Below are 17,000 nucleotides of genomic sequence, written 5' to 3' on the forward strand. Positions count from 1 at the left end.
TCATGTTCCTATTTGTCTAATACAAATCTTTAAAATACTATTAACTCAAGTAGTATTTAACTACAGACTTACTTAAAGGTTGAATGGACGATTTTTTTGGCACAAATCTAAGTCTTATTTCCTCGTGGCGTGGACTGCCGATTAGCAGGGCCGGCCCAAGCCTTCAGGGGGCCCTAAGCGAAAAAAAAATTGGGGGCCCCTCACCACGTCATCAGAATCAGTTTTATTGCCATTGTCAGTAAACAATTCACATATGGGAAATTTCTTCAACGCAAACAAAGCGCACCAAAACTCCAGGGCATATGTTTGCCAGTTAGTTTATTCTCAGCACAACAGCTCAAATATTGCTAACTTAAATCCCACAATGCAACTTGGTATTCCGCTGACATCACCTCTACTCCCTGTACAAATAACACACATCCCAGATATGTTTTTGGGCGTATTTGTGGGCGTTAAGGGTCGACAGCCACATTAGCACATTAGCAGTTTAAATTAATGAACAGGGGGGGTCTGGGGGCCCTCCCCCAGAGATTTTCAGACCTTTTTCGTGTATTCTGTTGCATTTTAATGTGGTCCAGCCGGCTAAAATAAGAGTAAAATGTTGAGGTTGTAATGCTATAAAATGATGATGTGATGAAACTGTTCCAGGAGAAAATGATTAAAGCCAGTTATTAATACATTAGTGTACTTAAAAAAAGAAAAATAATTATGATCAAATTGATTAATTTTAACTGAAGATGTAAAATTAATAGTTATCCTTACTAATTTATCTTTTACAGCTCCCAACTGTTCCTTCTTGCTAAAGTGACAAAACAAGTTATATTAAATTAAACAAATGGCATAAGCATTGCTTGATTAACAATTGACACTGATAAAACAGTGCAAACATGTTATTCCCAGAGAATGAACAGAACTAGAAGTGAAGGTCCAAACCTAGCTATAGTGAAGAGACTGTGTTTCTGCAACTTTGCCACATTTATATAAAAATATATAGTATTATTCTTTAACAGACATAATCATAATATGTCTGGTTATTTTTCACTATCAGTTTATTATAATTTATAGCAAATAGTCTAATGATGCTTTTTAAATAAATTGAAATGTTTTATTGCTCTATTAAAAGTTAATTACAATATAAATGTTTGTTCTGATCTGAACGTCACACACTGGACTCCTGCATGAAACAATGCTGCGATGTGATTGGCTGATGGACCTTACACGCATAAACCTTTACGTTCCTCTTATTGCACTTTAAGAAGTAAAACAGACATCACGAGTCACGATTGATCTCACACATGGTGATGTGAGAAAGAGGGACGCAAACTCAAACCCGCTCATCTCTGACTGAGGCTGCACAGGGGCCCGGGACAGGGGCCCGGGACAGGGGCAAGCCCCCGGAAGCCAAGATGGCCGCCATTGAAACCTATGGAGCTGCTCATTGGCGCCATGGATGTATTATATTATCTGGATAGGGTACGCCCCCTCTGCCTCTGGCTCCAAATTGAGTAGTGGCCACTTCGCAGAATGCAGCCTTTTGGTCGGACCATTTCAGGAGTTCGGCCTCTAAAATTACCAAACATGCTAAATTGTTTTTAGTCTAAAAATAAAATAGAAGGAATTTCACTCTTCAACTGTTTCTAAAATACTTAAAAAATACATTTTTAACCTTCCGGTGAACGGTGTACGCGCACCGAGCGCGCACGTGACCCTCATGAACGAGCCTCAGAAGAACACGTGACGGAAACTAAACAAGAGACGAGACCACGATACACGTAAGTTGTGTTTGTATGTCATTCCTCACATTTCACACATCGTTCCATATGAAGTGTAAAACAACGATTACACAGTTAACACGAGTTAACACGAGTTAACACGAGTTAACACGAGTTAACACGAGCTAACACGAGCTAAAGTTTAGCTACACAAAGATGCAACAATACGTCATGATGGCTCGTGCTTCTGCAAATAAATAACTAATTATTTCTCTTACTAAATGTTCTAAGAGACAAAAGGTTAAGCACAGATCAAGGAAAACTAGAGAAAGAAGGGAAATAAAGTGATGTTTGTATTATGTGCTATAAAAAACAACCAATAATTCAAATATAACCTGCTGAAATGGGTCATATCTTACATATATAAATGTAAAGGTGTTTAAAAGTGACAGTGCTGTACTTACAGGGGCTGAGACCACATTTGAGGTTTTATTACATATTTCATAATGATGTGTGCTGTGTTTAAACAAAGCACATGCTTGTTTTCTATAGGAATGTCATGGATTTACTTCCATGGAATATGTAGAGATTTAGCAAACATGTCAGTTATGTTCTAACTTCTAAGGTTTAAACTTATGCATAAATAAATGACTTTTGGTTCTAGCTTTAAAAATTAATGTGAAAAGAGGAACTTTTGTGTTACAGAGCGAAATGTAAATCTGTCAATAACATATTCCAGCTTTTCTCTGTTAAATGTGCAGAATATATCAATGTTCTAATGAGTATCTTTCTCATCTTCAGAGTGCTGACCAGTGAGTTTAGTCTGTGTGTGCTGTCCAGAGCTCTACAGGTCACTACAGGTCACTACAGGTCCTTACAGGTCACTGCAGACCTGATCACTGCAGACACAGAGTCATCTCAAGTAAACTCCTGACGACTCCAAAGCAAAAGGTATTTTAATAATAACTTGTGCCTCGACTAAAAGTAAACGGTGTAGAATCAGTACTTTGAATTTATAAAATGTCTGTTTTGTTATGACCAAAAAACTAAATGATAATTGTTCTTCAAAAGAGCCACTGATGTGTCACATGTGTCTGTGAAGCAGCTTCAGGACAAACATGTGAAGTGTATGTTATATGACTTGTATAATCTAAAACATATGAAGTGTATGTTCTATGACTTGTATAATCTAAAACATGTGAAGTGTATGTTATGTGACTTGTATAATCTAAAGCTGTGACATGTTCTGTTTGTCTCTCAGTCAAACGATGGAGCTGAACGGAGGAGTTTACTGAAGTACAGAAGACTGCGTAGCCATGGAAACAAAGTCTTGTTAAATACTGAGATATTCAGTATTTAACACAATAATGTCACATTCATGTGCATATAACTGATGTAAAAAGAGTGTTTATTTTACCATTATTATTAGTATTATTTTGTCTTACGCTGTTTTTATTTTATCTTTATTTCCCCCCTCCATTCCTTATTAGGTATGGAGGAAGTAATGCGGAACTAAAAAACTTTTTTGGAACCATGCGCCAATGAGCAGCTCCATAGGTTTCAATGGCGGCCATCTTGGCTTCCGGGGGCTTGATTGGCGCATGGTTCCAAAAAAGTTTTTTAGTTCCGCATTACTTCCTGAATACTGGTATATCTCCTCCCACTTTTGTGACGTCATCGCCGTGAGGCTTTGGCGTCGGGAGCGCGCACGTCGACAGCAGCGCGACAGACTCAGAACAGTCAACACGGACTTTTGGAATAATTCGGCTTGAAATAGTCTGTTTACGTAACGTATAATGATGAATTGTTATATCCATCTACAAATATACATGTATCATGTTGTAAAGCTCTGATATTAAAGAGAATTATAAAGAAGTGTTAAGATAAAAAGTCTGGTTTAATGACAATAAATTACATTTAGAGGTTTAATAACGTCCTCATCATTTTCTGTAGTTTTTGGTTTGGGTATTTATTTTGTTATTAACTTTTCAGTTATTAATGTACATAATATAATTTGGCCAATATGCATTTTTTTAATCAGATGAGAAGAAATATAAAATATAATCATCGATTCTGTTACATAATTGAGTTAAGCAGTATTTAATTATATTCAGTTTCCTTTTGTGTCGTTTTTGTATCATGTCAATCTTTAATAAATACAAAACACATTTGTTTATTAATGTATTTAATAAGAATAATGAACATGAATGAACTTGTTCAATAAATGCAAATCTGATTATAACTACAAATGATAAATTGATTTTAGCCAGTTTTAGTTGAGTTTTAAAGCTACAATGTGGGAGTCCCTTATTAAGGAGTTTTGGAGTCTGTACTGTTCATTATTATTATCATCATTAATAGAATCAGAAAATGTATTGCCATTGTCAAAGAACAGAATTCACAAACAGTGGAACTTGCTTTGGTGATTCAGTGCAACATAAAAATATTAACAATGATAAAACAACCTGTATAAGTCAAATAGAACATACTGAATAAGATAAGATATTCCTTTATTGTCCACACATGAGGAAATTTCGTTGTTGCAACACAGTAGATACAGAGGAAAAGGACAGAAAACTTATAGGAAGTTTAAAAAACACTCTTAATAGATTGATCTTAATAGAAGAACTCTTATAAACAAAAACTCCTATAGACAGAACCTCTCATACCTTAATAAGGAATGGAGGGAAAATAAAGATAAAGATAAAATAAAAACAGCGTAAGACAAAATAATACTAATAATAATGGTAAAATAAACACTCTTTTTACATCAGTTATATGCACATGAATGTGACATTATTGCGTTAAATACTGAATATCTCAGTATTTAACAAGACTTTGTTTCCATGGCTACGCAGTCTTCTGGTGAAAAGGACTTCAGTAAACTCCTCCGTTCAGCTCCATCGTATGACTGAGGGACAAACAGAACATGTCACAGCTTTAGATTATACAAGTCATAGAACATACACTTCATATGTTTTAGATTTATACAAGTCATAGAACATACACTTCATATGTATTAGATTATACAAGTCATAGAACATACACTTTCATATGTTTTAGATTATACAAGTCATAGAACATACACTTCATATGTTTTAGATTTATACAAGTCATAGAACATACACTTCATATGTTTTAGATTTATACAAGTCATAGAACATACACTTCATATGTTTTAGACTTATACAAGTCATAGAACATACACTTCATATGTTTTAGATTTATACAAGTCATAGAACATACACTTCATATGTTTTAGATTTATACAAGTCATAGAACATACACTTCATATGTTTTAGATTTATACAAGTCATAGAACATACACTTCATATGTTTTAGATTTATACAAGTCATAGAACATACACTTCATATGTATTAGATTTATACAAGTCATAGAACATACACTTCATATGCATTAGATTTATACAAGTCATAGAACATACACTTCACATGTTTTAGATTTATACAAGTCACATAACATACACTTCATATGCATTAGATTTATACAAGTCATAGAACATACACTTCATATGTTTGTCCTGAAGCTGCTTTACAGACACATGTGACACAGCAGTGTCTCTTTTGAAGAACAATTATTTAGTTTTTTTGGTCATAACAAAACAGACATTTTATAAATTCAAAGTACTGATTCTACACTGTTTAATTTTAGTCGAGGCACAAGTTATTATTAAAATACCTTTTGCTTTGGAGTCGTCAGGAGTTTACTTGAGATGACTCTGTGTCTGCAGTGACCTGTAGTGACCTGTAGTGACCTGTAGAGCTCTGGACAGCACAGACAGACTAAACTCACTGGTCAGCACTGAAGATGAGAAAGATACTCATTAGAACATTGATATATTCTGCACATTTAACAGAGAAAAGCTGGAATATGTTATTGACAGATTTACATTTCGCTCTGTAACACAAAAGTTCCTCTTTTCACATTAATTTTTAAAGCTAGAACCAAAAGTCATTTGCTTATGCATAAGTTTAAACCTTAGAAGTTAGAACATAACTGACATGTTTGCTAAATCTCTACATATTCCATGGAAGTAAATCCATGACATTCCTATAGAAAACAAGCGTGTGCTTTGCTGTTTAAACACAGCACACTTCATTATTAAATGGGTAATAAAACCTCAAATGTCGTCTCAGCCCTGTGAGTACACCACTGTCACTTTTACATACGTTTACATTGATATATGTAAGATATGACCCATTTCAGCAGGTTATATTTGAATTATTGGTTGTTTTTTTATAGCACATAATACAAACATCACTTTATTTCCCTTCTTTCTCTAGTTTTCCTTGATCTGTGCTTAACCTTTTGTCTCTTAAAACATTTAGTAAGAGAAATAATTAGTTATTTATTTGCAGAAGCACGAGCCATCATGACGTATTGTTGCATCTTTGTGTAGCTAAACTTTAGCTCGTGTTAGCTCGTGTTAGCTCGTGTTAACTTGTGTTAACTCGTGTTAACTGTGTAATCGTTGATTTACACTTCACATGGAACGATGTGTGAAACGTGAGGAATGACATACAAACACAACTTACGTGTATCGTGGTCTCGTCTTGTCTCTTTCTTCTGTTTGTGTTTAGTTTCCGTCACATGTTCCTGGCTCGTTCATGAGGGTTACGTGCGCGCTCGGTGCGCGTACACCGTTCACCGGGAGGTTAAACATGTATTTTTAAAGTATTTTAGAAACAGTTGAAGAGTGAAATTCCTTCTATTTTATTTTTAGACTAAAAACAATTTAGCATGTTTGGTAATTTTAGAGGCCGAACTCCTGAAATGGTCCGACCAAAAGGCTGCATTCTGCGAAGTGGCCACTACTCAATTTGGAGCCAGAGGCAGAGGGGGCGTACCCTATCCAGATAATATAATACATCCATGGACAGGGCCGCACACTGTTCACTCCAAAGTCTCACGTCACAGGTTCTGGACGAGACGGCGCTCGTCCGGACCGGATCTCCGCCTCTTAGTGACCCGGGGCATAGACGCCCCTCACCGGCCTCACCTGCAGCTAACACTCCCGGGCTGGTGTAAATGTTAAACTTATTATCTTTCATTCAGACATATTATTGTGCGCGGGGCAGAGCTCTCGTCGCCTCCAGCCTGAGCGAACTAACGTGACAGAATCGTGTTGTTTCAAACAGCAGCATTAACCGTCTCTTTGTAAGAGAAGTTCAATACCTGGAGAGTGTTGTTGAGTTTGCAGTTTATTTACATCGTCAAGAAGTTTCTTCTTTCGTTTTTCGGCATCGGGGGGATATATTCCTCTGGACATGAGGACCACGTTCTGTTGTGTTTATGTTTTGCTCTCGAGCTCCTCGCGCACAATCAAGTTGCCCAATCAGCGCAGGTTTGGTGTCTTGGTTGCCAGATTGTCATTACAAATAAATGCGGTTTGTGCGTTATATGTTACCGCTGTGTGTCGCTGCCGCGCCAGCAGCGCTACTACACTAGTGGCGCACGCTGCGCTTGCACTTCACATAAGACGGGTTGCCAGATTGGGGGCCCTATTAACGCCTCGGGGCCCTACGCGGCTGCTTAGTTCGCTTATAGGCTGGGCCGGCCCTGCCGATTAGTCCTGCCACGTATCAATCATAAAACGCACCTACTGCTCACCTGCAGCCGTGTGTGAATCGTCCCACATTTCCGCGTGTCCAAGCGCATTGATCTATCATAATATAGTTCCCTCAGTGTACGGGGCAAAATGAAGACGGAGAAAGACAGTTCGAGCTGACTCAGAAGAAAACGGAACTCTACTGGAGACGAGAGATGTGATGCGATCCGTTGCGCTAATAAACAAACGCACGTGCGTGTTGTATCAGTCCGCCTTTAACTTTCTTAAGAGTAATTCTTTGTGTCAATAGGTTAGCCTATTCAACTGGAGCAATATCATTTTCACTCTTGACTACGCACTTTGGCAAAACCACCTACCTATGAATATGAAATGCAATACATTATTTAACAGCTAATATCAGTTTAACTTGTTTCAAAGTGAGGGGGGGTCATGTGTTGGGGGTCCACCAAAAATGGTGATAACTTGAACATACCATAATACTACAAATGCTTATGATAAACAATCTTAAACATACAACAATATGCATAAGTAAGTTTGAACTTCTAAATGTTAGTGCGATATCCATGATAGTGGGTCCTTGGGACATTTTCATTCTGATAGAGAGTCTGCCTGGACTCAAATAGTATGAGAACCCTTGATTTAAATTATTTTAAAGTCCTTCTGCTCATAACTCCACAACTTCAGCTGTATTTGTCAGCACTTTCCTAGAGGGACGCAGGGCACAGGTGATTTTACAGTCCACTGTGGGCTCAGGTGAACTAAGTGGAGACTGAGAGGGCGCAGCAGTGATATTCTCTGGTTGTCTTGTGAAAACAACATTTTTACATCTCTGCTGTCTTCTTGGGGTGAATATAAAGTCTAAAATAATATGTTTAACACGAGGGCACTTGAGACAAAGGGGTACGTGCCTGAGCGCCACATGGGCTCTAAACTGAATCTAAAATCTCTGCGCATCAGCTGAACCAATGCCACATTCACATTAGCTTGAGTGCAGGACACTTTAGTTCAAAATCATAATAAAGCCACAAGTATTGCTCGTCAGATGAATAGACTTACCCATGCGCACATTATATTTCTGAGGCGCAGTCTATTTTGGGCAGCCTCGTGATTCTCCTCAGACTCACTGCACATTGGGCTCCTGCAGTGAAAGAGCCAAAGTCATCGGCCTACAAACGCGTGGTCACGTCGCCTGGTGCCATAGAAACAGAACATCCAGTGTGCACTATATAAAGCAGCCAAGTTCTCACTTTTCTCACTTTTCAATTGAATGCTCAGTGGACCCTTGTACCTGACTGTGATCTCCATTTGTTATTAGCACCTCACCTGTTCATCAAACATGTTCATAAGACTGTTCACACGACTGAAACCCATGGAACCCATCAGAAACACAAAAACAGCTGAATTAAGTAAATAGTAGAAATAAATATTAATTTAAATAGATGATGAAGTAATGTGGCCATAGCTGCTTGCCACTGCCCAGTCCCATCAGATCTTGAAGTTGACCTGGTGACTTGGATGACCGCTGGAGCACCAGGTCACAGTGGGGCGGAGAGAGGGGTTGTTGTTGTGTCCTTTAGCAAGATTCACCCACACTGCCTTGTATGAATCTGGTGTGAACAAGAATGATTGGTGGTGGTTTGAGGAGTCGATGGCGCAGATTGGCTGCCTGACTCAGAGAATGCTTTATCACATCTGCTTCTGGGCCAAAGTGTCATTTCCCCCCTTTCCACTGCCACTTATTCCCCTCTGTCGTGACTGTCGTGACTGTCCTGACTGTCCTGACTGTCGTGACTGTGTGACTGTGTGACTGACTGTCGTGACTGTGTGACTGTGTGACTGTGTGACTGTCCTGACTGTCCTGACTGTCGTGACTGACTGTTGTGACTGTGTGACTGTGTGACTGACTGTCGTGACTGTGTGACTGTCCTGACTGTCCTGACTGTCGTGACTGTCCTGACTGTCCTGACTGTCGTGACTGTGTGACTGTGTGACTGACTGTCGTGACTGTGTGACTGTCCTGACAGTCCTGACTGTCGTGACTGTGTGACTGTCCTGACAGTCCTGACTGTCGTGACTGTGTGACTGTCCTGACAGTCCTGACTGTCGTGACTGTCGTGACTGTCCTGACTGTCGTGACTGTCGTGACCCCGACACTCAGGAGGAGCCACTGGAGCGCTCACAGAGCAGAGGGAACTCATTTGAAGAGTCAGTCTATAGATCTGATCTCTAATGTCCGTCAGACGTTTATTCTTCGCGCTCATTGAACACTTCAACTCTCGTTGCTCATCGTTGATCATTCTGATGAGGTGCAGTTGAACTCGAACGAGTCTAAACAGTTATTTTAAGTGTGCGCGTGGCATATGTGCGATGTCACGGGACATAATTTAACTAAAAAATCAAAATCAGAGCCTATTTTACGTTTCCAACGTCGAGCACAAGGGGGCGTCATCATGTCATGGAAGCCAATCCAGAGCAGAGCTACGTCATCACTGGGCGACATGTTTCAGCTGCAGACATGGATCTGTTATATTAGCTGCAGACATGTATCTATTATAAAGAACAGTATCTGAATGAGAATACATGCAAACATAACAGAAAACGTGTTTTCTCATAGGAAACTATACTGGGAAAAACACGTTTAGTTTCCAAACGCCAGACTGCTATCAGCTACTTGTAAAGAAGATGACAACCTTAACAAGACAAGATCTCAATTTTGGAAAAGGTAGGTGCAATTTTTCAGATTAACGGGGCATTTATTTTATACTTTGAGTATTGGCTATAGCTCCTTCTGCCTTGCCGCAGGGTGGTACAATACATGTGTTTTGATTGCTATGCAAGAGTCTAGCAAATATTTGACATTTCGGGTTATTTTTTTTTACATTGTTTACAGTGGTTGCTGACATCTTGTGTGAGTTCCTTGAGGTGGCCATTCACCTCATCCTTTATGTCAGGGAAGTATATCCTTCTGGGATCTTTCAGAAGAGACGAAAGTACAATGTTCCTGTTCAGGTATGCTATTTGTGCTAGTTTTCACCTTTCAGCCATCATGTAGGTCAGGACGCAATATGGTAAAATCCTTATGTCATATTATTTTGTTTTAGTGGCTGTTTTCAGTCAAAACCATATTTTCCTCACCTTTATTATAGTTTCATAGACTACATTAGTTGACCTACATGTACAATTTAATGTTCAATTATGTTGACGTTTTTATAAGTTGTAAAAAAAAAAGTTAAAGTAATTGATTCATCATTTTACATTCCCAATGTAATTTTATGCCATAGATGTCCTGTCATCCAGACCTGAATCAGTATATTCAAGATACTTTATACTGTATAAAGCCTCTGATTGAAAAGGTAATTAAAGAAAACCCTCATTTATGCCTTCAAATGCTTACAATGCTCATGACTCTATTTGACTATTTTTGCAGAATGAAGCTGAGAAGGTGGTCGTGGTTATTATGGATAAAGGGCACCATCCAGTGGAGAGATTTGTGTTTGAGATTTCCCAGCCAACCTTGCTTTCCATTAGGTGTGTAGATATTTGTCTGTATATTTGAGAGGACTTGTAGAGACGGGTTGTAGTGCAGTAAGTAGGCTGGGTGCGGGGAAATCTATCCCACATTTTAGTTATTGTTGAACTTTCTCTATTTACAGACCTTCAAATATCATATCCTTTCATTAGACATGGTCTGCTCAGTTGTGTTGTGTCTTGATAACTGCAGTTTATGTTGTTACAGCTCTGAGACACTACTGTCACATGTGGAGCAGTTGCTGAGGGCATTTATCCTGAAGATCAGCGTGTGTGATGCTGTTTTAAATAATAACCCGCCAGGTAAAGACACTTTAAATATATTTATAGATTGTAAATAATAATGTATTTTGATTTATTATAGATTGCTCTTTCTCTGTGCTGGTTCACACTAGAGAATCTGCTACACGCAACATGGAAAAGGTTCAGGTTATCAAGGTAAGGTCTTTGAGAAATAGTTTTAGTATATTTTGTTATCTTGACTTGTATGATGCATGCTTATGGTACAACTGTCAAATACTTTATCAAATATGCGGCATGGTGACACAGTGGTTAGTGCTCTTGCCTCACAGCAAGAAGGTCCTGGGTTTTACTCCCATGTGGCATGGGGTTGTTCTGTGTGGAGTTTCAATGTTTTTCCCTTGCCTGTTTAGGTTTCCTCCAGATGCTCCAGTTTCCTCTTACACTGAAAACATGTAAAATAGGGTTGTTGTTGTTGTTGACCTTTTAAATAAAGGTCGACAACAACAATATTCAGCTCCACTGAAAATCATATCAAGTAATAATAAAATATTGTCAAGTATTTGATGTGGCAAATGTCCATAGACTGTATAAATGAGCGGATGGAGGCTAATTTGGAGACGAGTTCCTTATTTAGTGAAACTTTTATGGCAACCACAGAGCCAATCAGGAGCGAGGTTGTAGCGCTTAGCAACGAGCCGTACTAGTTGTCAATAAAACCTGTTGCTACGCGAGCTGCTCCAGACGTCGGCGTTGATGGAACCTGATTGGTCAGTTATTGCTGTTATATCTTGATTTACAAAAATAATATGAAAATAAAAACACCAGGATCACGTAGAGCGGGGATTTCCAAAATATACCTAAATTTAGCAGTCTGCTTTGATTTGTCACTTTCTAAAAGCATTATAAGCATTTGCTTATAATGCATCTCTGGTCATACGGGTACTTTTGGGGTTGTACTATGGCCACGCCCCCTTTTGGGTGAAAACACAGTGTTAACAGATTAAAATGTTAAAATGTTGACGTTTTGTTCCATAATACAACAACATTTTGATACTGGCGACACAGCAGCCATACACGGTGAAGTTGGTGAATATTTTAATTTGTCAGAACAGTTATCTGAAAAAACAGGGATGCTTTTTTAAGATAAGATAAGATAAGATATTCCTTTATTGTCCCACATGGGGAAATTTCATTGGTGCAACGCATGTAGATACAGAGGTACAGTATAGTATTTAATGTGCTAATGACAAGTATATATTATAGTTAACATTTAATGTAAATACAGCAGATGATGCTTGACCATAAAGAGAGAATGTTGTCAGGCAGTACCCACCGATCATTGAGTGTTTCGATCTTGAACCGCTCTTCTGGTGGTCAGCCGTGGTGGTCAACTTCCTGCTCATCCCTTCATCCTGGACTTCAGCACATCTCCTCTCTCCTCTTCCACACCCACAACCAATTGCTCCTTTCCCTTTGAGTAACTCCAATAGCTGTGAACATTCTCCGTACTGATTGGGCTGGAAACCTCAGCAGGAAAAAGCCATGATTGCCAACCTTTTTTCCTGCTATCATCCTTCAAGACCGAATATTTGGATCTCTTCATCTTCACACCTCTCCTCCCAAGAGACAGTGAATTTGACAGACAGATCTTCCTCACCTCCTTTGGCCAAAGCTCTACTAGTGCAGGTAAAAAGTTCAAAACGCCCTAAGATTTGACAGTTAATCAAATGTGTGGGAGAGTTCAGCCTTGGACAAAGGCTTTCCTCTCTACAACTGTTATGATGAGGTTCTGATGAGGGGATTGTGCACCCAGTTATGATCCACTTTTCCCCTATTTGTCACTGTGTTGTGAAATGGGTTGTCTTGAACTGCAACTGGGTCCTTGTGACGTAATGTAACGTCCAATGATGCAAGAATGAGGGCATGACTCACTGACTCAAGCACTGGCAGAGTCTGGCCAGACGCGCTGCCATCAAAGCCTTTATTAATCTTAAATGAGTTGTGTTAGTGCTCCGAAAAGGCTGGAATCCCACCTTTCTGGGTAGATATGTGCACATAACCCCTTCTTATCATCAACCTCTTGCCAGTACACTGAAGAATACCTTTACTTCCAGGCTCAGAAGGGATATTGCCCGAAATTGGTTAATGGTGATGGGATTTTCTTCTTTTGGTACAAAACATGCCTCTGGCATTGTGTCACCAGCCATTTTTTTCTTTGGAATAACTTCCACAATCTCTGAAGAAGCTTTGGGGACTTCTTTGGTATGCTTTGTATGGTATGGCACTTGAGCCGGGGTCAGATCCTTCCATGATGGTTCCTCGGTGAAAATCATAATCCCTGTTTTTTTCTACACTTGGAATGCTTGGAGTTCGAGGATCAGATTTCTGAGAGCGTTGTCATGGGTCTGTTGTTTGAGCTGGTCAAGATGCCAGTCAGACTTTGCCTCCCCAAGTAATTTCCTATTTAACTTATAAAAGTTATCTTCTTTTCTCTCCTTTTCTGCTCTCCTTAGTCGGCTGAGACGTTCCAGGAGTTGACTTCTCAGATCTAATGCCTTCCCTTTCATCTGCATTCTCCAGTTAAATATCCTTCTTCAAATGTTTTGTCTCCTTCTCTCCTCTACCTGGTTGAGAAATGTTTTTGTGATTGTATCACCTTTCTGCAACACCAAACTGCACTTTTGTTGCATTTAATATTTTTCATTCATTCATTCATTCCCTGCCGTTGCTGCTAAGGTTGACTGAAGCAAAAAAAATTGTGTGGGGCCATTTGATTTTTTTCTCTGGGATGGGATGGATTTGCCAGGGTGTTATAGGGGACTGTACTGAGGTCTTAAGAAGACACTAGAACTAAGATCTAATGTTTGCCTCTTGGCTCAAGGTTCTTCATGGCCTATGCACCAGTGCTGACTCTCTTCCAGTGTTGGTCTTGGCCTGATGTACTACAGCCCTATAGTGTTCTTGCAGAGCTTTCCATAATGACACTTCACATTCCCTGTCAACGTTGGTACGATGAGCCTAAAGAGCTCCTGCACATATTGTCACGCTATCCTAACATGCACCACCAAATTCTACACTCGCTGTGATGGCAGCGGGGAATTAGCATTAAAACTAACAGCGTCGACAGTAATTATCAACCTTTTATCGGACTTTCAGAGATAGTGGATCATTTTTGCACTCTGGGGATGTTCAAATTATCATGTGCAGAAGAAAGACAAAGCCGTTTACCAGAGTAACAAAGCTCCAAACACTCCAACAAAAGCTGCAACACTTTTAGATATGAAATGAGTTTACTTCTGACTGAGCAGCACTTATTGTGCAGAGTGGAGTACATTTAGTATGAAGTGGATTAACAGAAAATTCAGAAAAAATGAAGAAAGTTAAGATAAGCCCATAGGAATACAGACTTAATAGCCTGAATCAGTGTCTTTAAACCTTTGTTGAATCACATCACCCACCAAAACATTTCTAAATCAAACCTCTCACTGAACAAATGTGGTATATATTGTGGCAAATACTGTCTGTCCTTCTATCTGGTTCTTTAAATTTTGCAATGGTGATTTGTTTTGGCTTATATGGTATGAAATCTGTTCAGTACTCAAAATCTTTTGCGCAAAATTCCAGTTTGGCAATGTCAATGAGGCCCATGTCATATTAGACGGATAGACAGAAACCTCCCGTGTCATTCCAATGGGAAAATCGAAAAATTTCAGACATTTTACAATGTTTACACTTCATACTTTCACAAACTCCTCCTTGGATGCCCGACAAAACTTAAAATTGGGGGAAATTATCTTGTGGAGTGGGGCATCAAAATGTGTCCAAAGTATTATGGGCTTTCCCAAAGTATGTACATAATAATGCCACTATATCTAAAGCAAAGGGGAGAAGGCACAAAAGCGTCACAGATTCCGCAGTAGGTGCAGGGTGGCGGCGTAGCAAGGGTTGATCATTGCCGCTTGCGACTATATTTTCCATTATTATTCATTTTTTAATTAATTGAAAACCGGGGTGCCTCTCTGGGGAGGTGTTTCGGGCATGTCCCACCGGGAAGAGGCCCCGGGGAAGACCCAGGACACGCTGGAGGGACTATGTCTCTCAGCTGGCCTGGGAACGCCTCGGGATCCCCCCGGAGGAGTTGGAGGATGTGTCTGGGGAGAGGGAAGTCTGGGAGTCTCTACTTAGACTGCTGCCCCCGTGATGCGGCCCTGGATAAGTGAAAGAAGATGGATGGAAGGATGGATGAATAAAAAATACATGACAACACCTTCTATTTAGTTTACTGAATCATTTAAACTTGACTTCCTTGCATGTAATTTATATTTTTACAAATTATAAACATATTGCATACCATCCTACCAAACTAAATAATAATTAGAAAAACATTTACCTGTTTAACATATAATCGCAAGGCCTATGGGAAGACCAGTGGAATTTATGAATGTTCTGGTAGTTTGTTAGGAAATGGCTGTCTAATAAATGTTGCCTTTTGCTACATGTTGTCAGGATTTCCCATGGATTATTGCTGATGAGCAGGAAATCCACATGCAGGAACCTAGACTGATTCCCCTGAAGACAATGACTTCTGATATAGTAAAGGTAAGTGAGATCGAGATTAAATCATACATTTACTTTAACTTTATTTTCCATCACAATGGACACAATACAATCATTGCAAACAATACATTTTAAAACATATGCTGCATTTGAAAAGTGCAATGTGCTTCATACACAAATGACATTAGTACCTCTTAAGTGCACTGATGGCATTTGGCACAAATGACACCTTCTTTGTCGTTTGAGGCATCAAAATGGATATAAGATGGACTTATGCTACTTTGATATTTTTTTAACTTTTACAGATGCAGCTCTATGTGGAGGAAAAGGCCCAGAAGATCTAGACTCATCTCATGCTGATGTAAACAAAACTCATTTTACAAAACACAGGTTGCTAAAGGTGGACAGAGTCATTACATTGTAAAGAATCCAAATAATGTACAAGCTTTGTAAATACTGTATGAACCAACCAGACTGTAAAAAACTGTTCTTATTGTTGTAACTTTCTGATTGTATATGATAAAAGAGTAAATAAAAAACATATGAGTAAGTTTTGAATACACCTGCTCTGCCAACTCACTCACCGTTATGTTTAATACATTGAATATAATATTGAATGGAGAATTTAAAGTCTTGGTCAATTTTCAGTCTTGGATCAGAAGGTTTCAGAAGTTACATATTTGACAAATCATGTCACACCCAGATGATGGATGATTTCCCCTAGCAACCCCAGAAGGAAAACAAAGCCTCAATGGGACACATGGTTTAACAATGCCATTCCTCTTCTCTATCAATGCATACTGTCAATAATATGATCATACAAAATAATACATTGTGAGAAACCGATCAAATTCAGTTTATTTAAATCAAGACTTTATAGTAAATCCTTCCTTGAGTTGACAGGAAATCAGGAAATAATGTATTTTGATATTATATAGCCTATAACAGAGTCAAACTTAAACATATATTTTTACAATGAATTGTAGAAAACCCTTTATTATACAAACAAAAAAATCATAGGGACCCCTTTCTGTGTAAGTTAACTGTTTGTTATTGACCGTCGGGTTATTTTATTAAAAGGAATTAGGTAAGGACGACTCGACCTGCAAAAAAGATAATGACCACTATAAAGCACAAAACATGGGTCAGTGATGAGGATTTTCTTCTTAGGATCATACAGTATATGCATTTTAAGAACAAACTAATGCCATTTACTTCTAAAAGTGTGTGTGTTTGAGAAGAACGTCATTAAACAGAGACACACTTAATAATACATTGTGATGAAACCACTAAAATCAGACAAAATAATCATCAGATCAAAATGCTTTTGCTTGATAATTTTCTCTCTTGTACTTGTATTAGAACAATA

The 17,000-nt window shown here is 38.8% G+C and overlaps 1 protein-coding gene and 2 long non-coding RNA genes across 3 annotated transcripts; 2 read left to right on the plus strand and 1 right to left on the minus strand.

Annotated features, from left to right (window-relative positions):
• Positions 1-1,701: 1,701 nt before the first annotated feature.
• LOC140362446 (uncharacterized) lies at positions 1,702-3,672 on the plus strand. Its single transcript, XR_011927092.1, has 3 exons — positions 1,702-1,772; positions 2,514-2,663; positions 2,974-3,672. It is a non-coding gene; the product is annotated as an uncharacterized lncRNA (long non-coding RNA).
• A 551-nt stretch (positions 3,673-4,223) lies between these two features.
• On the minus strand, positions 4,224-6,358 carry LOC140362499 (uncharacterized). The gene is made up of 3 exons (XR_011927107.1): positions 6,270-6,358; positions 5,413-5,535; positions 4,224-4,623 (listed from the first exon to the last, which is right to left on the minus strand). It is a non-coding gene; the product is annotated as an uncharacterized lncRNA (long non-coding RNA).
• Positions 6,359-9,828: 3,470 nt separating this feature from the next.
• Positions 9,829-16,117, plus strand: mad2l2 (mitotic arrest deficient 2 like 2). Its single transcript, XM_072448551.1, has 8 exons — positions 9,829-10,025; positions 10,194-10,312; positions 10,585-10,656; positions 10,731-10,831; positions 11,040-11,134; positions 11,196-11,269; positions 15,581-15,673; positions 15,937-16,117. The coding sequence occupies exons 1-8, from the start codon at positions 9,986-9,988 to the stop codon at positions 15,973-15,975; spliced, it is 633 nt and encodes a 210-aa protein (XP_072304652.1). The 5' UTR covers positions 9,829-9,985; the 3' UTR covers positions 15,976-16,117.
• The last annotated feature ends 883 nt before the right edge of the window (positions 16,118-17,000 follow it).

This window comes from Eucyclogobius newberryi, unplaced genomic scaffold (assembly GCF_026437365.1).
Source record: "Eucyclogobius newberryi isolate DKJ021-1_F unplaced genomic scaffold, fEucNew1.0.hap1 SCAF_17, whole genome shotgun sequence".
Lineage (NCBI taxonomy): Eukaryota > Metazoa > Chordata > Actinopteri > Gobiiformes > Gobiidae > Eucyclogobius > Eucyclogobius newberryi.